The sequence below is a fragment of the Petaurus breviceps genome, unplaced genomic scaffold, assembly GCF_028583685.1.
Source record: "Petaurus breviceps papuanus isolate PSGF00001 unplaced genomic scaffold, PetGlider_PUasm1.0 287, whole genome shotgun sequence".
NCBI lineage: Eukaryota > Metazoa > Chordata > Mammalia > Diprotodontia > Petauridae > Petaurus > Petaurus breviceps.
In genome coordinates, this window is record NW_027186029.1 from 2,310,829 (window position 1) to 2,336,023 (window position 25,195).

A 25,195-nucleotide genomic window follows, 5' to 3' on the forward strand; every position below is an offset into this window, starting at 1 on the left:
CTCTGGACATGGTCCTATGATATTGCCTGAATAAATAACTAACCTTAAGCAAGGGTAAATAGTAAACAATATCAAAGGAGGGCCCTTGTACATTGCATTCTTTTGGGTCATGTAGACCTTCTGCTGGGGGGCTTATAAACTCTGTGTGCTCCTTGTATCTTTGACTCTGCATGAAATGGTTCTGTAATAAACAGACGATTGATTACACCCCTGTCTTGTTGTTCTCACCACTTGCTAGCCCACCAACTGCACTGGCCACAGTGTTTGAGGGATTCTTATTCAGCATGTTTCATGGAGCCATATCATGTTGGGCTGACTGGAGCTTTGCCGCATGGCTTCAACATGATTCCTCCCCCTGTCCCTGCAGCGTCGTGGCCCTTTGCCTCTATGCCCTGCCTGTCCTCTGGACCAGTGCATCACTCAGAGCCCCTTTAACACCACACGCCTGTACTGAAGCCCAGCTCTCCTCTTCTCCGCTCCAGTGCGATAACAATGACGATTAATGCGGTAGCTGCGTTTACGTAGCATTTCAATTTCTCAAAGCCCTTCACATTGTTATCTCTTTGGAATAGTTGCCATTGCCATCCTCTGTGTACAGATTAGGACAATTAGGTTCTGTGATATTAAGGGACTTGCCCAGAGTCACAAAGCAAATAAGTATCTGACGTAGGATTTCATCTCCGTTCTGCCTTATCCAAAGTCCAGTGCTCTATCCACTACACCACTCAGGGGACTCCAAAATGGGAAGACCGTCTGTATCATGGCACTGGGTTGGGTACCCGTGCCACTTGGGATGTGCAGGACCAGCAGTGGAATCCCTTGGATGTCCAGGCAGTGACCTCAAGATGTACAAGGATCACTCTTCACTCTTCTCTCAACTAAATTTGTCCCAGGTGCTGGAACTCCCAGTTAAGACTTCAGTGATAGCTTGATGACCTCTGAGGCTCCTTTGAGGTCCCCGCTTGTGTGATTGAGTGGTTCCAGAAGGGAACTCTCTAGACACGGAGGGTCATAAATGGATATAGCTCCTGAAAGGATTACTGAAAATAGGAGAGATTCCCTGGTAGAGAGAGACCTGGACTTGGAAACAGATTCCCTGAGTTTCAATGATTCACCTGCTGCTTACTGTGTAACATTAGATGGGTTGCTTTACCTCTATGGGCCTCAGTCTCCTTATCTTTCAAATGGGGATGAGAATGTTAGACCACTTTTAACATCCCTTTCCATTCTAAATCCCATGATTCTATGATCTTGTGAGAAACTGTGCATCCCAAGAGTTAGGGAGTATGACTCTATTGAGGGAGAACTTGGAACACTGATATGTCTCTTAGTTGGAAATTCTGTGTGGTAGAAGTTGGACTAGGAAATTGCCATTTCTAAGTTTCTATGGTCCTGAGCCTGATGAGAGAGGGGATTTATGAGCATACCTGTGTATAGGACTTAGAGAGTGATTACTCTGGGTCTTGGGTCCAGAAGTCCTGGTACACATGGTCTCTGGCTTTAAGAACATGGTGGACATTGTGGCCATGAGTAGTCAGCTTTTAGCCCAGCTATCCAAACTGAAAGCTTTAAATATCTGTTCTTATTGAGTCCTATCTGATACAGTGAGATCCAGAATGCCCTTTCAAAATCTCCTCCCTGAAGCAGTAACATTGACCAAATTCAATAGCCTTGTTCTCACACAGAAACACAGAAGCATCTGAGGTTGAAAAGTCATTGAAACTCCAAAGTTTCACCCATTCTGTGAATTCTTCTGGGAAGTGGTAGGGCGAGGTCAGAACATGTTATTCCACTTTTGTTTTCCCCTTGGATACAGAGACACAGCTGGAGATACCACAGGCAAGGACAGTCCCCAGAGCTCCTCATGCTCCCAGATGTCTCTTTGGAGGCTGGTGTGGGAGGAATGGGCCCTTCCTTACCTAAGTACAAGGGTATTGAGAGACAGTGCTGTGCCTCATAAATTCAGTTCTTGGTCTTACATCATTGTCCTTGTGCTGCACAAGGGTCTGCCTCGTGTACCTTTGTGTTTTCTCAGATATAGATGGAAGACTTTAGACTGGATGTCAGCAACATTTTAGGAGCTGGATAGTTCTCCATTAGTCAATGACCCATATGGTTGACTTTATTCTGGTCCAGGCAGCTCCTTGGCTCCTCCCAGGTTTGGGGCTTTGGCTGATGGTCACGGAGATGGTACTTCACCTTCAGAGAGACAATCCCTGGCTATTTCCTACCCTGATCTTAACACTGTTCCTTCAGCTTCCTGCTTCTGTTTGTAGGACAGAGCAGCCTCCCTGCTTCTCCAAAATCAGCCCCAGTCTCAGCAAAGATGGGGACCTGGTGATTGGGAGCTTTCTTCCTCTGTATGCAGTGAAAGTGAGTAGTTTTACAAGAGCGGCAGTTTTTGCAAGTCAGCCCAACAAGGACTGCAGGAGCTATCAGTAAGTGCCTCTCTGTAGGAAAGAGTTAATTTTAACTGAGTTGATTTGTCCAACATCCTCTTTTTAAAGAAAGGGGAAACAGGGAGGTCCAGCTACTAGGCTTAGCTGTGTCCCCTCTTCTCCCCAGCTTTAGTTCCTGCCAGTCATGTTTCATCTTCCTGATTGTCTTACAAAACTGAAGAGAGAGAATTCTTTCTCTCTGTCTCATTCTTTCTTTGTCCTCTCCCTGTCTGTATCGTCATCTCTTTGGTTTCTCTCTGGCTTTGTCTCTATTTTTGTCTCTGTCTCTCTATGACTTCTCTCCTTAGTTCTGTCTCTGTCTCTTGGTATTTCTCTTACACTTGTCTTTCCTTCCTCAGGTTCATTCCCTTGAGAAGGTTCAGAGACGAGTTAGTGGAAACCTCTTAGATTTATTCCTCCACCACCCACACCCTGACCCCAAGTGTCCATAATGACACTATAAGTCTCTGTCTTTGTGTTCCAGACTAGAGAACCCAAACATGGCTGACTCAGCTTCAGGGGGAGCTAGGGGGATCATTATAATGCACTGTGTTTCTTGGGATGTTTCTTGCATGCTCAGGCACCAGCTAGAATAAACGTGAATCCTTAGTCATATAAAACACTAATGATGAAACGCTGGTTATACTTAGAGCTATGTAAAGTGCTCTAATTTTCCCTTGACTAACGTGTCAGGGTTTTTTTTTCTGTCCAGAAAACTTCTGCTGAGCTGAAAGCAGGAGACAAATTGGAATTGGCCCTTCCTTCCAGAATTTTGTTAGACTATATGAATCTTGTTCTCATGGCCAGGCTGAGACTGGAATGTTGTCTGGGCTCTGCTCCTGTCTTATCTTGAAGAGTAAATATAGTAGGAACCTGTTGTCTAGTAGTGCAGCCTCAGTTGTAAATATTCTGTGAACCAGGGGGAAGATGTTGGCGTCCAATTTGAACACACACATACAGACACAGACAGACACACACACAGAAACAGACTCACACAGATACACACACATGCACACACTTCTCCTCTGTAGTATTTCATTCCAAGCAACTTCACTGTAGGGTGGGTGAGGTGTTAAAGGGTCATACAGGACTGTGGGACATGGTTATGAGATGTGTATTATGGAAAAAGGCAAATGGTCCTTAGATGGGCATCCTGACTTCTTCCCCCGGATCTCTGTCCGTCTGCTTGTCTCTATTGCTTCTCTCTGTCTTGCTCTCACTATTGAGGTACCTTGAAATTTCTCTTTGTGCCCCTGCTTCTCTTTCTCCCTAAGGAAACAAATTCTGTTACTTAGAGTAAAAATCCGAGTTAAATCCCGTCTCAGACATTTACTAGTTTTGTGATACAGGGTGAAACACAGCCTCTTGGTGGATAATAACAGTGCCTAATTCTCTGGATTTCAGTGAGGATCAAATCAGATCATACGTTTAAAGCCCTTTGAGGACCTTAAAGCCCTGTCTGAATGCTGGCTCTCCATTTCGTTTTCTTGAATGTTTCAAGCTGTTCAGTGCCTTTTTCTTTTCCTGACAGCAATGATGGTTGGTTTTTGAGGGGAAAATATTCCTGACTCTGTGCACTCTAGAACAAGGTGCTGCTGTGAATCAAATTCCCTTCTCATCTATATATTGTCTTTGATTGATTTCCCTTGTAAGCCATGGTCCTGGATGGCGACAAAACAGCTTATTGTGCAGTGCCTCATTCTAACGGCAGAAAATGTGAGTGACCTAGAAAGAAATCCACTATTCAGCTGGCACTTATTAAGCACCTACTTGTGCCAGGTCCTGTGCTATAGTCTGGGAATAAAAGGCTAAGAATGTGATCATCCCTGTCATCGAGGTTCTTACATTAGAATGGAGAGGAGAATATATTCATATATAAATATGAACCAAATGTAACCAAAATGAATACCAGGTGTGGAGGGGGCTAGCTGTGGAGAGAGCCAAGAAAGACTGTGTGAAGGGTGTGTCTTGGGGCTTCAGGGGAGGGGGGCAGCTGATTGAAAAAAAAAAAAACATGGAAAGAATGGACATGGCTTCCCAAATTCTCAGAGACCAGGCAGACAACTTCTCAAGGGGGAAAAGGGCTGCTTGTTGCAGATAGAATCAGTTTGTATGTGAACACAAGAGTGAAAGGGCAGATTGAGGGATTCTCTTCTTAACTTCTGCCTCCCAGAAAGCTGCTCTGGTTGTTCTTACAAGTGGGAGCTGACAGAGAAACATTTCCAGAGAATAAATCTTTTGGAGAATATTGGAATGAATAGGATAGCTCTTTGCTCTGGATTTTCTGGGTGAAGATTTCTTAGAAGCATCAGACTTTTAGGGGACTTTTACTTTATGCTCTTCTGCACCTTTGATAGCAAAGAGAAAGCAGTGGGGAGAAGAAATGGAAGCCTGGACAAGGTTCTGCTCTTGAAATGAAGACAGAGTGAGAAGTCCTGACTGCAGTAGTTGTGTGCACAAATTTGGCAGGCTTCCAGTTTCCCAATCTGCCTCTAACCCCATTCAAGTAGTCCTCTCCTCAATGACAATGACTATATTTATAAATAACTCACCTGTACAGAGTGCCTTACAAAGTGCCGACTACTTCTGTTACATGCTTTACGATGATCTCATTTGATGCTCATAATGACGCTGCCAGAGAGGCTCTATTATTACCCCCATTTTACAGATGAGGAAACAGAGAAAGAGAGGTTAAATCACCTTCCCAGAATCACACAGCTAATAAAAGTCTGGGACTGCATTTCATCTCAGGTCTTCCTACTCCTGGTCAGTAGCCCTCTCCAAAGGGCCACCTAGCTGCCTGCTCCTTTATACCCATTCCATGAACTCCTTGAGAGCAGGAAAGAAAGGAACAGGCATTTATTCAGTGTCTATTATGGATCACAGATCTGTCCTATAAATGTTTCATATATTACCTCATTTAATCCCCACAGCACACCTCGGAGCTAGGAACAATTATTATCCCATATTTACAGAGGAGGGAGCCATGGTGGACTGAGATTTTTTAAGTGGCTTGCCCAGAGTCTGAGCCTGGATTTAAACTCAGCGGCTCTGACCCAGCAATCCCTTCATTCAGTTAGTCTCCAGGGCTGTTTTCAGTCTTTATTTTGAATTCTTAGTGCTTGCTACTGCCTTTTAAATATACTAAAGTTTTCATAAATGCTTGCTGACTGATTAAATCCTATCCTTCAAGAGGTATAACAAAATCCAGGAAGCCTTCTCTTGTGACTTCTTTTGGAAGTCAACCCCCTATTCCTCATTCCTGTATCTTCTCTACTCTATATGTGCACCCCCCCCCCCCCTGCTAGCTGGTATTAAAGGCATATGGGCATTTCTTGATTCCCTTGCTGTATCATAGAGCCCTCTGGGAACAAGGACCATCTGGATCACTGACATCATCCAGCACATTATATTTGCTCAATATGTCTTAGTTGAATAAATGAGTGAATCTGGCAGGTACATTCAAGTTAGAAACTAAAAAAAAATAGTTCTATACATCATAGCAATCACATGAGGAGAATAGTAGAGGAAGGAGTAAGCTTATTATTAATAATCAGCTTCAGGCAAAAAGGTACAGCAGTGGATCGAGGGATAAGCCTCAAGGCAGGAAGACTCATGCTGAAATTCCCTCTCAGACACTTACTGACCTTATAACTCTTTGTTTGTCTCAGCTTTCCATTTGTGAAATGGGGATAATAACATATCTCCCAGGACTATTATGGGTATTAAATGAGATAATTATTGTAAGTTGTTGAACACAGTGCCTGGAACCATATAAATGTTAATTACTATTATTGTTGCTATTGCTATTGTTATTATAAATGCAAAATGAGCTGCAGTGCTTAGTTTGGACATTCACATAACTGAGGCAACTTTCCTTTTGAAATGGATTCTCTTTTCAGGCTTTGTTAGTGGTTTCTGATTCTCTCCTCCTCAGGTGGCTCCACAAAAACTACCAGCAGGCCTTGACCATAAGGTTTGCTGTGGAAGAGATCAACAGGGACCCTGTTCTGTTGCCCAACATTTCTCTGGGATTCCAGCTTTACAATGCCTACCACAGTGATGAGAGGACCTTGGAGAGCTCCCTGCGGTGGCTAACAGGAGGGAATCAGCTAGTCCCTAACTTCAGCTGCAGAGGGCAGCACAAGTCTGTGGCTGCCATTGGAGGAGCCACATCTGCTCTGTCCATCCAGATGGGGACCCTGCTGGAGCTCTACAAGATCCCACAGGTGGGTGATATTGCGCCTCCTACCCTCTAAACCTTTATCAGATCATTCCAACTTAGGAGAGAATGGAAGGACCTCTGATTGACTCATATTCAGATTGTACACAAGGAATAGAATGAGAGTTACCTAACCCTGTAGATGGGTGGGGAAGGAGTTAGCTTTAGATAGTGCCTACTGTGTGTCAGACCCTGTGCTAAATCCTCCCAAGAACCTTGTGAGGCAGGTGCTGTTATTCTTCCCAACTGAAGCACACAGAAATTAGGTGCCTTGCCCATGGTCACCCCACCAATAAACATCTAAGGAAAGATTTGACCCCAGATCTTCCTGATTCCACATCCAATGCTCTATTTACTGCATCCAAAACCCGCTTCATATGTGGCAAAAGAGACTAAGGATAATCAGTTATATCAGTAAGCAGTTGGGAAATAGCAAATAGGGAGAGAGGTTAGTGGAAGAGTGGAAATGACAGAGAATGCAATCTGGTGAAGAAGATTGTATTGGATGGGATCAAGGATATGTTCAGAGACATTTGCCTTTCCAAGGAGAGAGGCTCCCTCCTCATGTTATACAGAGGTGAAAGAGATAGTAAGGGTAGGTATCTAGTTATTACTTTATGAGAAGGGAACTCACTAAAAAATCATAGGTTTTTGTGTAGTCTGAGACAAGGTCATCAGTTAAGAATGTGGGTGGAAGGAACACTGCAAGGGACACTAAGGAGACTAACATCTATGTAGGATTTTAAGATTTGCATTTTACTATGAAGGTATAAAGCTCCTGGCACATAATTAGCACTACAGGTTTTAACTTTTTAAAAATTACATATACCATCTTATTTGATCCTCACAACAAACCTGGAAGGTAGGTGCTATTGTTATACCCATTTTAAAAATGAAGAAATTAAGGATAAGTGACTTACCTGAGATTTGAACTCAGGCTCTCCTGACTCAAGGGCCAGTGCTCTTGCTCACAGGGCACTGTGACACTTAGGTGCCATTACATGACAATTTTTGGCATAGTCACTTTAGCCAGTGAGTAGGGAAACAATTAGGAAGTGTAAAAGAATTGTCTCACTGTAATGAGCTATTTTGGTTTCTAGTTCAATTGTTTAATAAGAATCTGTAGTGGACCCAGTCAGCACAGTTTTCTTATTTTCTCCAACTCCCTTCAAGAATATGGAAACAGAAACAAGAAGGTGAATGGTGGGAGTGATCCAAAGTTGGGATCTGTCAAGGCAGAATTGGTGCTAGGATAAGGGGTTTAGTGGATTGGGTGGAGAGAATGTTGTAGAGTGGAATTCACTCACCACCATGAGGTAAAATAGAGAAGAGAAGAGAGAGCGGCCAAAGTGGGGCTGATGGACTGGGAGAGAGAGTCTCCAGAGTTTCAGTATTCTTCCTAAAATAGTATTTTTCCTTTCTGGTTCAGAACATGATGCTGCAGATGTAATCTGAGCATTGCAGATTGTGATAGATTTCCCTCATCCTGGGTGCTCTGCTTCTTACTGAAGACTAAGTCTTCATGAGTTCTCATGGCTGCTCTAACACACTGGTGATGCACATTGAGTTTGTAGTCCACTGACATGGTCACATCTCTTTCATAAGAAATGGTGCCGACTTTGCCCTTTTCTGACCTTCTTGTACTTATGATGTTAGCTTTTTTGAACCTATGTCTGACTTCACATTGATCTGTTTTATTTCATTTATTAGATTTAGCTCACTGTCCTAGCTGATTAAGCCCCCTTTTTTAGCCTTCTTCACTCTACCATATGTGTTAAGGCTAGTGCTCCCAGCTTTCTGTTATTTGCACAGTTAGTAAAGGCACCATCATGTGCTTTACCTTAATCATTGATTATGGGGTAAAATGAGCAGGGCAATGAATAGCTTCCCACAACATTTTATTGGAGAGTCCCTCCTGAGGTGGGTCAACCATTTCCACATTGACTTAATTGTAGTATTGAACAGGTCACCTTTTCCCATCTTTCCTTCAGGAATAGAGCAAATTAGCTTAGTACAATAGAAGGAACATTTTCTCTTAATTCTGAGTCCTGAGTTCAAATCTCACCTGTTCCACTTCGTACCTGAACACTTGTTTCCTTGCCTGTAAAACAAGGGGATTGAATTGAATGTCCTCTCTTATTTGTTGTAGTTTTGGATATATGAGCTTATACAGTGAGATTTTATTAAATGATTTGCTCAAAAATGGGTAAATTATAACTACATTTTTTCTACTACCTGTCAGTCTGTTTATAAGGGCAATTTTGGCATTTCAGTTTTATTGAATCTTGTTATATTATCTACTATATTTCAAATGATTATAGTCTCAGTGACAATGAATTTACAGAAGACATTCCAGCTTAAGGTGCAAATTCATCAACAGTAAAGCTTTTGCTGAAATCCATATGTTTTTATATGTTGTATCATTATTCTCATTCTCTTTAATGAAGTGATTATTTCTATGATTTGTTCTTTAACCCATTCATTCCTTAAGATTATTTTTATGTACTAATATGAGGCTAATCTTTGTAAAGATTACATGAACCACTGTGAAAAGTGCATTTCTTTCAATTCTCTCCACATCTCTCTACTATCATATCTAGGTTATCTAAAATTCTATTCAACCATTTACAAATTGACTTAATTATACCATTGACTAGCTCACATTTCCCCTTCTTTTCCATAGGAATAGTATGGAGTAGTTTAGCAGGGTGGGATGAACATTTGTTCTGGATTGAGGGTACTGGTTTAAAATCTCACCTTTTCCACTTACTACTTGTATGACTTTGTGCAAGTCACAACTTCCCTGAACATTAGTTTTCTTGCTTGTAAAACAATGGGATTAAATACAATGTCCTCTTTGATCCCTTGTATCTCTAGATATAAGAGAGCATATAGTAAGATTTTGTCAAAAGATTGTCAAGTGGGTAAATTATATCTAAAGTTTTTTCATTATCTGACAGTCTATAAGGGTTGTTTTGACAAGACATTTTTATTGAGTCTTGTTATATTCTAAAAATCACATTCCTTTTGGGATGGGAATCTTTCTGGCAGCTCAAATTAATACACACTCAGTGACAATGTAGTTGCAGATGACATTCCAGCCAAATACATAAATCATTCAACAGTAAAACAGATGTAAATATCATTAATCAATTGAAAAAAAAGACATAAGGGCTTTGGGTCATTAGATAGAAAATAAAATAAATTGTGTTTGACTAAAACAAATAATATACATCCCTGTTCTTATGTATTGCATAATAAAAGACCACAAAATTGTGCATTCCATCAGCAGACCATTCAAGTGGTGTTTGAATACAGGGGTAAAGATTCCTGAGAGGTAATTGCCCATAACAGGAACAGAGAAAGTTCCATGTGATGAAATTTGAAAGGACAGAAAAGCTAGAGTTCCCATCATCACTAGTGGCATTAGACACTGAGACAATAGCAACATTTTTTTTCAAGCAGTAGCAGATGTTGATTTCTGCTATGGGAGGTGAAAGACATACTAATCAAAAATGAGAGACAAAGAAAGGAAGCTTGAGGGCTCTACTAATACCCACAGCCCAGCAAAGAGCCACACGGAAGAGGAATTTCATGAGTACTACACAATGAGAGCTCTAAGTATGAGCTAATTCTCCTTTGGGACCTCATTGTGTAAATGAAGGGTGGGCCATGGTCACAGTAAAGGTTTTTGAAATAACTCTTTTTGCAATACCAGCTTAGTAAATGCCTTTTCTGAAAGCTAACTAACTCTAGGTGATAATCATCAAGGAAACCTTTTGGGCTCCATGGCTTAAAATACTAGAAACCCAATAGCCTTTTGTCCCTATCTATCTTTATTAGGAGAAGACAGAGAGTAGTTAGTAGCAGCCATGCTTTGGAGAATCAACTTGATGGCTGAATTAGAGTTGGAAAAGTGATCCCTTATGGGATACTATGGATATGTCATTCCGTATGTGGGCTAGAGATTACAAGATTGATTTTGATCATTTAAGTATTTACTATGGTCAAAGTATTAACACCATAAATGGCAGTTGAAAAAAAAAAGATCGGCACAGCCATTGCTCTCGCGGTTGCCATTTTATTTATTATATTCTCTAAGATCCAAGTACATTGCCTATAAATAGGTAGCATATATGTGAACTGATTGTATGATTTAATCATTGCACAGTAAGTCATACCCATTTCAACAGGTGGTTTAATATGTGATATTTACAGATAAATAATCTGAATAAGAATATATATAATGATATTCAAAGCATTAGAATGACAGCATTTGTGTACCACAACACTTTAAAATATTTATTATTATTTTAAAATGTCTTTATACCAAGAAAATACATATACCAGTGTCAAAGAGGAAAGCATTGCATTGATTTTAAACAAAACCTTTTTTAATTTTTTAAAAAAGCATAGATGCCATACTTTGGCCTTAATAAACCTATGCAATACACAACTCCAGTGTTTTTGTTTTCATAGAAAGACTGCCATCACCATGAAATGTCACCATTTTGGTATAACAAGGCATTCTGGGACAAGAAAAACATATTTTAGTATCTTTGGGAAGGTTTAAGAGACCTCTTGGTTGAAGCAATAAGAACTAAGAAATCAGAGAATTCTTTCTTTCCCAATCAAGTAGTTAAGTGAGAGGGACAAATAGAAATCTGGATTGGCTAAAGTGCCCCTGTAATGTAGAAGGGAGGGTATTCTAAAGTCGATTGCATTTATCTCCTGAAAGAAAAGAAATGACTTGCTGAAAAGTTTAGAATTTCCTACAATGCTGTCCTAACTACATGATTCAGAGAATTCAGTATTTTCCATGTTTCCTACTGTCCAGCTCACCTTTGGCCCTTTGGATCCCATCCTCAGTGACAAGGTGCAGTTCCTTTCTCTCTACCAGATGGCTCCCAGAGATTCCTCCTTGCCACGAGGTATGGTCCAGTTACTGGTACATTTTAAATGGACCTGGGTAGGTCTGGTAACCACAGATGATCTCAGAGGTGAGGAATTCCTTCGGGAAGTGACAGGGGAGATGGCAAAGCGTGATGTCTGTGCAGCCTTCACAGAGAAGATCCCTGTCAGTGAGAGACGCCATGAAGAATCAGAGGACAATTTCATGCCCAGGATAATAGCGTCTCCAACCAAAGTGATTGTGATACATGGTGATACAGATTCATTAATGGTTTTGAGACATTCACAATTTCCCCTTTTAGGGACACACAAGTTGTGGATCACCTCTTCTCACTGGGACATCACTATGAGACCCAACTTTGTTGATAGCTACAATTTCTATGGAGCTCTCACATTTACATACCTGACCAGGGAGGTTCCTGGTTTTAAGTCTTTCCTCAGGTCAATTGACCCTAAGAAACACCCAGAAGACATTGCACTTAAGGAGTTCTGGTTGTCCACTTTCTGGTGCCATGATAAACATGAAAAGCTGGAGTTAGAGCAGTGTGCACCCAATGCTACCTTGGAGGCTTTGCCTATATTCTTTTTTGACATGACCATGTCTGGCCTCAGTTACACCATCTACAATGCAGTGTATGCTGTGGCCTGGGCCCTTCACGAAAAACTTCTGAGGAAATCAGAGATTGCATCTGAGGAAGCTGGAGAAAGCTCGGTGCCTCATCCTTGGCAGGTAAGGCTCCCTTAACAATTGGCACTCTCCATTACTGATTCATGACATTTTGGATGGAACTCACTATAAAGGCCTTCTCTTACAGAATCTGTGAACTTCACAATTGGTGTAACCAGGGCAGTATACAATGAAGCCATCCAAAACTCATAATCTGGAAATTGTATTTGTCTCAGTTCACTTTGATGGTTTTAGTGTTTTAGGGGCAGTCTGTTCACGGTGTTAGCACATATTAAGCTTTAGTTAACCAAAACTCTGGATGTTTTTTTCACATGAATCATTACACAGATGCTCAGAATTGCCTCACCCACCTTTTACTTGTGAATATGATTTTCTAAACACAGGAAACCCTTTGCATTTATCTCATTTACATTTCCCTTAATTAATCCCAACTCCACTAACCCTCTTTCGCCTCCAGTATCAAATTGAAATCCTGTTATGCATTCAAAGCTCTTCAGCATCTAGATCACCCCATAACTTTCCTTTCTTCTTATGTCTTAAATCCCAATGTGATGTGCTTTGACACCCAGAGACATTAGCCTCCCTACAATTTCTCACACACAAACCTTCATCTCCTTAGTAAAAGCATTTTCACTGCCTCTCTCATGGCTGAAATTCTCTCCCTTCTTTACATTCCTGTCTTCCCTGGCTTCTTCAATTCCAGTTTAGATTCCCCTTTCCGTGGGAGGTTTTCTGGTCCTTCTTTCTGCTCCTGGCTTCCCTCTGATGATTGTCTCCATCTCCCCCTTTAGATTCCTTTTGTTTTGTACAAGTTGTTTGCATGTTGTCTCCCCCAATCCCATGAACTTCTTGAGGGAAGGGACTATCTTTTGCCTTTCTCTGTAACTCCGCATTTAGCAGCGTACCTGGGACATAGTAAGAGCTTTATCAATGCTTGTTGACTGTGGCTTCACTGACTGATTTGAAACGTCAGCCCTGAATTTGCCACCCCGGAGGGCTTTTACTTGGACAGCTCCTTCAACAACAAGGCAGAGCCTCATCAGTGGGAGGCCTCACCCTAATTTAGACTGACCATCCAATTAATTTGCTGAATACTCATCTCTGCAGGCTAAGTTATGATCAGGCAATTATAATTTGACCAATGATCAGTAGATTTTAGAATTGTCCAATCTTAAAAAAATGCTTCAGTGTTCCTATTGGTCTATGCAAATGAATAACTGGGGAAAAGAGACACTGGCAATCTATGTTCTAATTTTTTAAATTACTAAATGCCTTCCCATATGTTAGGCATTGTACTAGACATTGAAGTTACAGGTACAAAGAATTTAACAATTGCTACCTCCACATCATTGTCACTCAGCATTTATTAAGGATTTACTTGATGTGTTCTGTGCAAGGGATATAAAGAAAAGGAACAGTCCCTGCCTTCAAGGAGTTTAGCTTTTAATGGAGAAAAGAACAAGCATATACATTAGTACATGTATCATAAATATAAGGTGCATAAATACAAGTAGAATACTCATGACAGTTGACTTCTCTTTGCCTAGAACAATATAAAAGCCCCTTTGGACCACATGGTCCCCTTCTTTGATGCTATAGGAAGTTTCAATGAAATGCAGTAAAATAACAATCACTCTGAGGACCTGGTTAGGAAAATTCCTAAGTTTGGGAAGAAGTTGGATTCTCAGATGTAATTACATTTGTATCTATTTAGCTAATCCCTGGGACATTTGGCCAGGAAAATTCAAGTTATCAGAAATGTTTGTGAAAGAAGCTACAATGAATGCTATAATATGTGTTGATAGACAGGCACTGATTAGGAAGGGAAGTTTAGGAAAAGAGCAGAACTTTTCTTAAACATTTTTCAGTCCTTGAAAAGGCTGGTCCAACTGAGAAGGTTAAGCATAGTCTTCTGCAGATGACCTTCCTCAGTTTCTCCCTTCCCTGCTTCATCTCAGCCCTACTTTCTCATTATCCTTTTGCTTCTTGCCCCTGTCTTGCCAAGGACTTGAGGTTCAGCTCTTGAGATACACACTCTTTCCTCTCTCATGCCAGGTTTTCAAATCTCTAAGTTTCACCTGTTTTTCTACAGGTTGCAGGTGTTATAAGTACATCCCTCAGTCCATCCAAAAAGACTACTTTGTCATTTTGCTTCTTTCCCTCATCCCTTGGACAACAAGGACATCAAATGAGTTAATATTTAAAGAAATTATTTCAGGGTATTCACTGGAAAGTCAAAAAATGAATTTTTGAATGTTGAATCCTGAAAGCATGAGTACTTTGGTCACATAATGAGATGAGAATCATTGGAAAAGGACCTAATGTGGGGAAAAATTGAGGGCAAAAGCAAAAGGGGATGATGGAGAATTATACAGATAGGTAGTTACATGGAAACAATAAAGAGAAACATTGGGCAGACTTTGGGACATAATGGAAGACAGAAGGGCCAGGTGTGTTACGGTCCATGGGATCACAAGACTCACACATGACTGAACAACTGAACACCAATAATAATACAATGAGAAGTAACAGGAACTTAAAATTAAGTTTGATTACTTATAATTCATGACCAAATTAACATGACTTTGTTCCTTTTGAATAAAGTATCCCTTCCAAGAACATATTCTAGCCCTGAGCCAAATCCCACCAAGATCATGCCACAGACCAAAGCATCACCTTTCTCTGTACACATTTTCCCACAAAGAACACATTTTCATTTTTAATCATGCTTCCCCAATTCTAATCATGTTTCATAGGGAATAAGGGAATATAATGATAACAATTAAGAATAACAGCTGTCATTTTTAGAGCACTTTAAGATCAACAGTGGATTCTGATTTTTCTTATTTTCCTATTAGGTGTTGTTTTGTTTTACAAAGGAGACAAATAAAGCTGAGGGAAGATAAGTAACTTGTCCATGGTCAGCTATAACTAAAAAGTGTGTGAGATCAAATTCCAACTCACATGTATCATCCCTCCAAGCAGGGGCACAAGCCTCAGTTCACTAGCCCCACCATCTCTGCAATAGTGCACAGGTGTTGCTGCTGGGAGAGCCCTGGCTTTAGATACTAGAAAGTGACTGAAATTTCTCTGCCCTTTCAGCTCCACTCCTTTCTGAAGGACATTCACTTTAACAACAGTGCTGGTGACCAGGTGTTTATGGATGAGAAAAGGAGCTCTGAGGCTCAATATGACATTAAGAACTATGTAATTTATCGGAATGATACCGAATTGCTGCTGAAAGTGGGCCAATTTCTCCCCAGTGCTCCACCTGGTCAAGATTTCACCATGTATGAGGAAGCCATCCATTGGGGATGGGTAGATTCAAAGGTCAGAGATTATTTCACATCAACTAACATGCTCAGTCACAATAACAACTCTCATTCCACTTCTATCACTTCAAATCCCATATTTATAGATAGCAAATCTTGCCAGGATGGGCGGCCAGGTGGCTCAGCGAGTAAGAGCACCGGCTCCAGTGTTGGGATGACCTGGAGATCGAATCCCGGGCTCAGACACTCAGCACCACACCCAGAAATACCTGGCCGTGTAACCTTGAGCAAGTTACTTAACCCCAATTGCTTAAAAAAATCTTGCCAGGGCTTTTATCTCTTTTGCATTTTAAGTAAACTTTTGGGCAAACAAAATGGAAAAATAATCCATCAGGTAGGTATTTCCAAACATTGAAATTGTTAACATCAAAGGAGATAGAACAGGAAGGGTACTTAAAGTTCACCTTGACTATCTCTTTATTTGACAGATAAGGAAACTGTGGCCCAGAAAACTTTTGATTGGTGCAAGGCCCTCTGACCCCAAATTTGGTGTTCCTACCTATTTCTCTATATCTTCATGAATGATGTTGAAACTTGTACACATTTTAATTGAGATAAAATTAAATATTTTTCAGCAACTGGGCAAAGTTTTCTTTCTATGGAAAGGAAAATTAGTATGACCTACATTTTTCCAAATTGGAAAACTATCTGAATATCCTCTAATAGATTATGTCTCCACATACTCTAGATCTTCTAAAACTCTGAATTTTCTCATCCTAACTCATATTCTCACATGAATTTCTTCTAGTGTAAGACCACAATCTTCTGTTCTAGGCTCCAGGGTAACCTTGAGGAGTCATGGTGACATTCTCACTAACAGTTGCTTCCATTTCCAATTTTGGTATGTTTTTCCCAATATAAATTGCAAAGAATCAGCACCCTGATTAAAATCAATTCACTTTTATGAAGGCAAATTTACTTAGAAGATATAGTAAAAATCAAAGCACTAACATTTCTCCCTAGCCAAGCCTTGGGAACAAACCCTTATTTATGCCAGTTGGGTATGGGGGACCCAAATGTAAAATAATTTTTAAAAGATTTTTTTCCACTAAGTTGATTTCCAAATTCAACATCACTATTGAACAAATAATTTCCTCCTCTATGAAAGTTTTAATGTAACTTTAGGTCATCACCAGCCTTTCATTCAGCAACTTGGGTCATTGCCATGGGAATGATTCAGGGAAGATTTAGCCGTACAGAATGTAAGTGTCCAAAGATCAGCCAGTCCAAGGCTCCTATTTTACAAATGATGAAATTCAAGTCCCCAGAGGTCAATGATTTTTAGCCAAAGTACTACAACTGGTGACAGAAATAGCACCAGAAAGGCCATCTCCTGAACATTCCATTAGCCATGTCCATTGACACATGAACCAGGTATAGTGGTCAGGACTATTTTAGAGGATACGCCTTCTTGGCATGCACTATCCACTCTAAATATCTCTTTAATTAATGGGGTATTTCCCACCCTCTTGTTAACGGCTCAGGTCCCCAGATCTGTGTGCAGTGACAGCTGTGGCCCTGGATACAGGAAGATACCTGAGGAGAGAAAGTCTGTCTGCTGCTTCAGCTGTTCCCAGTGCCCAGAGGGGGAGATTTCCAATCAAATTAGTAAGTATTTGCAGGTGCTTCCCTTGGGAGCCTTCTGGTGTAGAGCAGCGTGGGGCTTGGCTATTGGAATAATATGGAACCCATGGTAACATCACTGCACAAGTAGATATAAAATGACAAGGAGAGTCAGGTAAATGTCTGGGATAAGGGCACATAACTGGAAACACTGATGCGCAACCAGGGAATGACATCTGTCACCACATCAGGTAAAGTATAAGTAACAGCATCTAGGTATATATTTGTGCATGTGTAAATATGGGTATGTGTGTGTGTATATATAGTTCATATATATAAACACACACAAACACATACATATAAACATTTAAATGGGTGTCTTCTTCTATCCCTTTGTGGATCATGAACCAGGGTCCTCATTCTAGGCAGAGCACAGTGAGATAGGGAATAGGGGTGTGCTGGAGCCAGCTCACACACATCTCAAGGAAGCAAAAATTAAATTTTCAGTGTAAACATTTACACAGAGAATACAAACCAGTGTTACAGATTAGTGGTTGGTGTGTTCATTGATTATCTCGATTTAGGAAAAAAGATATAGAATATGTTAACAATATGTATTAAACTTACAAATGGGTTGTGCATACATTTGAAAAAACAGTTGTTCAAAATTTTCCATCATGGTCCTGAATGAAGGTGGCTGACATCTAGACATGTCTGCAGGTGGAAATGTGTGGTGTGGTGAAGATGAGGCTGGGCACAGAATGTAAGATTTCTTCTTGGGTTGAAAGTTCAGGAGAAGAATTTGACCAATTGGCTGGAACAGGTGATCCCAGGTGAAAGGGGCTTAGGCAGAAAGACTGAACTGGGCATTAGAACTCAGAAGGGGGAAGTTCTAGCTGAGAGTCTGAGGATATAAGAGTAATTTGGAGACAGGCTGATTTAAGATGAAGATTGGAACCTGATGGGAAAATAATCTTATCAGGAAGAAGGAATTTGAGAGAGAGAGGTGTAGTTAGGCAGGTTGTAAGTGAAAATGGAGAATGAGGGATAGTGCTGGGACACACTTTTAATGGAGTGTAATTCTTACTTTAAGTGTAGCTGGGGAGGAATAAGAATTCCTCTGGGTGGAAGGGCCAATGCTCAGAGATGCTCAGGCTTTCCTGGAATGATTGGAATGGTTTCCAAAGAATATCTGCTGAATGGAGATGCCAGTCAAGGGAGAGGCAGCTGGAGGATTAACTGCAGAATCTCATGGGTGGAAGACACCTTAGTCAGCGTCTTTTTCATATACGTCATTTTACCTGTGAACTCCACAGAGGTAACACGACTCCCTCAGATGTGATGGGAGCTGAGCCAAGACTAATCCCCATGTTTCTTGAGTGTAGATCCAGAGCTTTTTCTATTCATCCATATTGTTCAGTTGAGACACCAAGTCAGAGACAGAGAAAAACAGATAGTTTCAAATACTCTTAAGGGGAATCACACACTCCAAGAAGATCATTGCAATCGTAAACCCAGAGAAGGGCAAAATGCAGTAGCAGAAAGGGAACTGGCATTGGAATCCAAAAGACCTTGGGTCAATGTCCCACAGAAAATCTGCTATCACCTCTGTGCCCAAGACAACTCTGTAAAAGAGTTTCTTTACTTTTTTGTCATGGCAATTTATGAAGATTATGAACCTCTTTTCAGAGTATTGTTTTCTTTTCTCTTAAAATTTTTTTTTTCAAATGCTTTATTAACTTCTGGTTTACATCATTCATTTCCGCCATATTTCGAGTTACAAAATTTTCCCCATTTTTCCCCTACCCACTGCCCCAAAATAGCAGTCCCACAGGATATCCCCTCCTCCAATCTGCTCTCTCCCATATCTTCTCCCATACCCCCTTTGACTTTTCCAGTAGGGCATGGTGGATCTCTACGCCCCAGTGCCTGTATATCTTATTTCCCAATTACATGTAAAATAGTATTAATAATAGTATATGTATATATTTTTAAACATTTGATTTTAAAACTTTGAGTTAGAGATTCATTTCTTTCCTCCCTTGTCACCCACCCTTACTGGCAAGATTAGAAATTCAGTATAGGTTGTACATGTGTAGCTATGCAAAACATTTCCATAGTAGATATATGTTAAACGACTGACTATACTTCCCTCCCTCCTATCCCACCTCCCACTTGTTGTATTCTCTGCTTTGATCCTATCCCTTTTCAAAAGTGGGTGCTCCCAACTCCCCCCCCCCCAGCCTGCCCTCCCTTCCATCATCCCCCTCTCATCCCCTCCCCCCTACTCTCCTGTAGGGTGAGATACCATATTTAGTGTGTATGTCATTATCTCCCTGAGCCAAATTCAATGATAATAAGGTTTTGCCTTTTTGCCTTCCTGTTCTTCCCCTCCACTGTAACTATTTTCCCTTGCCTCTTCTATATGAGATAGTTAACCCCATTCCATCTCTCCCCATCTCCTCTCATTATATTCCTCTCTAACTTCTTAATTTCACCTTTTAAGTATCATCCCTTCCTAGCAAATTGGTCCTGTGCTCTCCATCTATGTATACCTGTAAACATATATACACACATTCACATATATATTCATATGCCCATATACCCTCCTGTATAGACACACACACACATATTTCTACTCCCTTCAACTATTTTCATACTGAGAAATGTTTCATCAGTTATAATTATTGGTTTTCCATGTAGGAATGTAAGCAGTACAACTTTGATAAGTTCCTTATGATTTCTTTTCCCTCTTTACCTTCTCATGCTTTTCTTGCTTCTTGTATCTGAATGTCAAATTTTCTATTCAACTCTGGTTTTTTCATCAAAAATACTTGAAAGTCCTCTGTTCCATTGAATGACCATATTTTCCCCTGAAACATGATACTCAGTTTTGCTGGGTAGGTGATTCTTGGTTTTAATCCCAGCTCCTTTGACCTCCAGAATATCATATTCCAAGCCCTTCAATCCCACAGTGTAGAAGCTGCCAGATCCTGTGTTATCCTGATTGTGTTTCCACGATATTCAAATTGTTTCTTCCTGGCTGCTTGTAATATTCTCTCCTTGATCTGGGAATTCCGGAACCTGGTTATATTATTCCTAGGAGTTTTCTTTTTGGGATCTTTTTCAGGAGGTGATTAGTGGATTCTTTCAACCTCTATTTTGCCCTCTGGTTCTAAAACATCAGGGCAGTTTTTCTTGAGAATTTCTTGGAGGACGATTTCTAGGTTCTTTCTTTGATCATGGCTTTCAGATAGTCCAATAACTTTTAAATTATCTGTCCTGGATCTATTTTCCAGGTCAGTGGTTTTTTCCCATGAGATATTTCACATTGCCTTCTCTTCTTTAATTTGTTGGGATCTGTTTAACAGCATCTTGATTTCTCCTAAAGTCACTAGCTTCCATTTGCTCCAGTCTAATTTTGAAGGAATAATTCTCCTCAGTGAGCTTTTGAGATTCTTTTTCCATCTGGCAAATTCGGCTTTTTAAGGCATTCTTCTCCTTATTGCCTTTTGGAGCCTCTTTTGCAATTTGAGGTAGTCTATTTTTAAGGTGTTATTTTCCTCAGTCAGGCTGTTGACTCTCATTTCATAATTTTCTTGCATTTTTCTCATTTCTCTTCCCAATTTTTCCTCCACTCCTCTTATCTGCTTCTTAAGGTCCTCTATGGCCTGTAACCAGCTGGTATTTTCCTTTGAAGCTTTTGGTGCAAGAGTTCTGACTTCAGTGTCTTCCTCTTGTTCCATGCTTTGCTTCTTTTTGTCCCCAAAATTGGAGTCTTATGTTGGATTGCTCTGCTTGGTTTGCTTCCTTTGCCTGGTCATGTCACCACTCACTTGACCCCTGTGTTTTTTGCCACAGTAGGACTCTGCCACCAGACAGGGGAGCTTCATTCCAAACACTGGGGTTTTCTCAGCTGCCAGAGGTATTAGTTGTGTGCCCTCTCTGAAGCCTCCACACGCTCTGGCAAGCTGGTCCCACACCCCAGGACTTCCACCCTAGACCACAATCCAGATCCAAGCAGATTAAAGGAAGAGTGATTACTCCTTAGACTGGTTGCTTGGTCCCCCTACACTATGCAGGCCAGGAGCTGAAGCTGCCACGTGGCTGTTGTATGGCTGTGGCTCCTCAGTAGTTTCTGCCACGGGGGCAAAAGCCAACACACTTCTAACTACTCGATCCCAAAGCCCACACTGCATTGACTTCTCACTTTGTCCTTTGCATCTATATGTTGATAATTATGGAAACTGCCACAGCTGCTGGTGATCTAAAGTTCCTCCAGCAGATGGTTGGTCAGGCTAGCCCTGGGGATAAAACCTCTGGCTCGCATGGGGCTGGGGTCTACTCCCAGAGCGCTGCACTGGCAGATTTCTGCTGGCCTGCCAGCCTGTTCTCCATGGGATGTTAGCTTTTCTGTGTCATTTTGTGGGTTCTGTAGCTCCAACGTTTGTTCAGAGTCCCCTTTTCACATGAATCAGGGGAGATGGAACAGTATTGCTTTTTTTTTAAATTTAAAATGGAAAGGAATGCTCAATTTCATGCAGAATGAGTAATAAATAATGATGTATTCTTTTTGCATCTGAATTTGTGGATGCTATGAAACCTACCTCCAAACCTAATTGGAAATCTGTGGACACCACATTAAGAATCACTGCTCTCAAACTATACTTTGCAGAAGAAACACCTCTCTGTTTGTTTTGGCAAATTATAATAGCTAGCATTCATATTGTTATTTATAGTCCAGAAAATACTTTACAAATATTGTCTTATCAATGCTCACAATTACCCATGATGACAGGTTGTATTATCTCCATCTTACACATAAGGAAACTGACAGCAACTGAGGTTAAGTGGTTTGTCCAATGTCACTCAGTGAGTAAAGGTCTGAGGAGAGATTTAAACTCAAATCTTCTTGATACCCATCTGACTATAAAAGCCAGAGTAAAGACATGAAGACATTATACTATATTAATGAAATCTTAGTCTGATGTAGAAAAACCCCAAACCAATAACCAACAAATGTTCAATTGGTGAAGTGTCATGTTTGATAGTGAAGCCATATTTGGTTGTGAAAATAACTGAATTGTACGAGAGAAAATAAGGAAGCATATATAAGTCCTACTCTGAATGTATATTATGAAATTCAAGGTGGAGTCCCTCAGGGATTAGCATTGAGCTTAACTTTAATTTTGTGTTGAGGGAACATCTGAAAAAATTATACTACAATCAACCCTACATACCAAATAAACTCTCAACTTCCCCAGACTAAGCTGATTCGAGGATACCTTGCTTATTTTGCTGGGGCCTTGGGTCATGCATGATGCCAATCACAATACAAACCACCACCAGCAAAATGCAGGGTCCTATTTACAGACCATGCAAGAGGCAGCAGGATTTATCGGGTATCTCCTATGTTCCAGGCACTGTGCTACATGCTGGGGGATACAAAGAACAGCTTAAACAGTCCCTGCATTCAAGGAGCTCACCTTTTAATGGGGAGACAATAAGTAAATAGCAAGGTAACAATATATCCCATGGATATATTCAGAGTAGATGGGAAGTAATCTCAGAAAGGAGGTTACTAGCAGCAGACAGTTGGGAATGACCTGCTGCTGAAGATAGATCTGAATGCGATCTTTTCCTCTTCAGATGTGGACCACTGTAAGAAGTGCCCAGAAGATGAGTATCCACATAAACACAGAGATCTCTGCCTCCCCAAGGTTGTGACCTTCCTGGATATTGCAGAGCCTTTGGGGATGACTCTAGCATTGATAGCTGTTTCTTTCTCTCTCCTGACAGCCCTGGTTCTCTGGGTTTTTGTGAAGTTTCGAGACACCCCCATAGTCAAGGCCAATAACCGGACTCTTAGCTATACTCTCCTCATATCCCTCACCTTCTGTTTCCTCTGCTCCTTGCTCTTCATTGGCCGTCCCACTGCAGCCACCTGCCTCCTCAGACAGATCACTTTTGGAGTTGTCTTCACTGTGGCCGTGTCCTCCATTTTGGCAAAAACCATCATGGTGGTTCTGGCCTTCAGGGCTACAAGACCAGGGAGTAGAGGCAGGATGTGGGTGCAATCCAGGGTGTCCAACTCCATTGTCCTCATCTGCTCTGGCATTCAAGTGATTCTTTGTGGCATCTGGCTGGGAACTTCTCCCCCCTTCCCAGACATGGACCCACACTCTGAACGTGGTCACATCATCATTCAATGCAACGAGGGCTCTGATATTGCCTTCTACTGTGTCCTGGGCTACATGGGCTTCCTGGCCCTGGGCAGCTTTACTGTGGCTTTCCTGGCCAGGACCCTGCCTGATGCCTTCAATGAAGCCAAGTTCATCACTTTCAGCATGCTGGTGTTCTGCAGCGTGTGGGTCTCCTTCCTCCCCACGTACCAGAGCACCAAGGGCAAGGCCATGGTTGTTGTAGAGATCTTCTCCATCCTGGCCTCCAGTGCTGGGTTACTGGGCTGCATCTTTATTCCCAAGTGTTATGTGATCCTGCTGAGGCCAGAAAGGAACACCCAAGAAAGGTTAAAGAAGAAAGACGTTTGCAAGGGCAGAAATTATCCTAGAAAATTGTCTTATGATTCCCTCCAGAGCCATAAAAGTTTTAAATGATAACCCATCTCCACTTGGGACACCTATATTTAGCTTTCTTTTCATTAATGAATTTCAACTGGTTCTTTTTCCAACTCTCCATATATTGTCAGAGGCACCCAGGGACACGCTGAGAGATGTTTAACAAAGAGCTCTCTGAAAAAGCACCACAAAGTTTTTCATTTAATCTACATCGTTAACATTTCCTACATCACCTCCATAAGTCTAACCGATCAAAAAATCCAGCCCTGTTTGTAGCATTTTGCAATTTCTAAGTTGTAATTGCTCACACTAAAATTTAGAAATAAACTCTCTGCATCTGGTAGTAACCGATTCCAGCACAATCCTTGTGGTGGCACCACCTTTTAGGGTCCCTCACATAATGTCCTAGAAGCCCCAGCTGAGTATTTGTCACTCACCTGACATGGAATCTAGATCCCTTAGTCTGTGACCCACCCTTCTATATCTTTCCTTAGAGTCCAGTGCTCTGTCTCCTTCTCTGTAATGTTCAGGACCCTATTATCAATGATTAACATAAATGCAAATAATTTTTCAGATAAAAAACCTGAACAAGAAAGCTTATATACTAAATGACAGAGTCCTGAGATTGCATACATACATTTATTGGATAAAACATCAGGCACGGTTGATTCAGTTGAAATTCAACAAGCATAAGAGTAAGGTATTAAACATTTGTTTAAAACACAAACTTCAAAAATGTTCTATGGTGAGATATCAATGTATAACAGTTCATCTGAAAAAAATTCAGTGGGTTTGAGTGGGTAACAGGAGAAGGGAGGTTACTAGTGGAAAAACAGATCCCCAGGGGAAAATTTTATTATTTGACATCCAGGTGAGCGAAGGTGATCTAAGGCTGCCTTAAAGTTTATGTGTCCAGAATAGAAGAAATCCGAGGACCATTATACTCTACCTGGTTGTACCACATGTGGTCCATTGTGTTAAATTTTGGGCACCTCATTTGAGCAAATACATTGATTATGTGGAAATCACTAAGAAGAGGAAATCTAGTATGGCAAAGGGGCTTCACTTCATGCAACAAAAGTAAGTTATGTATCAATCAATACACAGTTATTAAACAACTACTATGTTTGGCACTGTGGTAGGTGCTGGGGATAGAGTGAGTGAAATTAACCCTTATGACAAGTTTACATTTTAATGGTGGAGATGACATGTTCATACAGCTGTGTATATATACAAATACATGTAAAGAGAAAGCAAGAATAAAAATAAGAAAAAGTAATGTCAAGTAATTAATTAAAGTAGTTTGGATAGGATGGTGCTAATTTGAAAGAATGGTGAAATGGTCCAGAAGAAGAAAGATGGATAGATAGATCAATGGTAGACAGGAGAGAGAGAGAGAGAGAGAGAGAGAGAGAGAGAGAGAGAGAGAGAGAGAGAGAGAGAGAGAGAGAGAGAGAGAGAGA

General features: G+C 40.9%; 1 protein-coding gene across 1 annotated transcript; it reads left to right on the plus strand.

The window, feature by feature from the left end:
* The first annotated feature begins 502 nt into the window (after positions 1–502).
* LOC138167734 (vomeronasal type-2 receptor 26-like) lies at positions 503–23,771 on the plus strand. The gene is made up of 6 exons (XM_069096696.1): positions 503–507; positions 2,277–2,438; positions 6,376–6,667; positions 11,498–11,741; positions 11,874–12,301; positions 22,980–23,771. Exons 1-6 carry the CDS (start codon positions 503–505, stop codon positions 23,769–23,771), a joined length of 1,923 nt encoding a protein of 640 aa, XP_068952797.1.
* The last annotated feature ends 1,424 nt before the right edge of the window (positions 23,772–25,195 follow it).

Bases quoted from the DNA above. Each gene is read 5' to 3' on its own strand.
- LOC138167734 (XM_069096696.1), top strand. The intron at 6,668-11,497 runs GTGGGTGATATT...CCTACTGTCCAG, and splicing joins AGCTCTACAAGATCCCACAG to CTCACCTTTGGCCCTTTGGA. The intron at 12,302-22,979 runs GTAAGGCTCCCT...GTTTTTGTGAAG, and splicing joins CGGTGCCTCATCCTTGGCAG to TTTCGAGACACCCCCATAGT.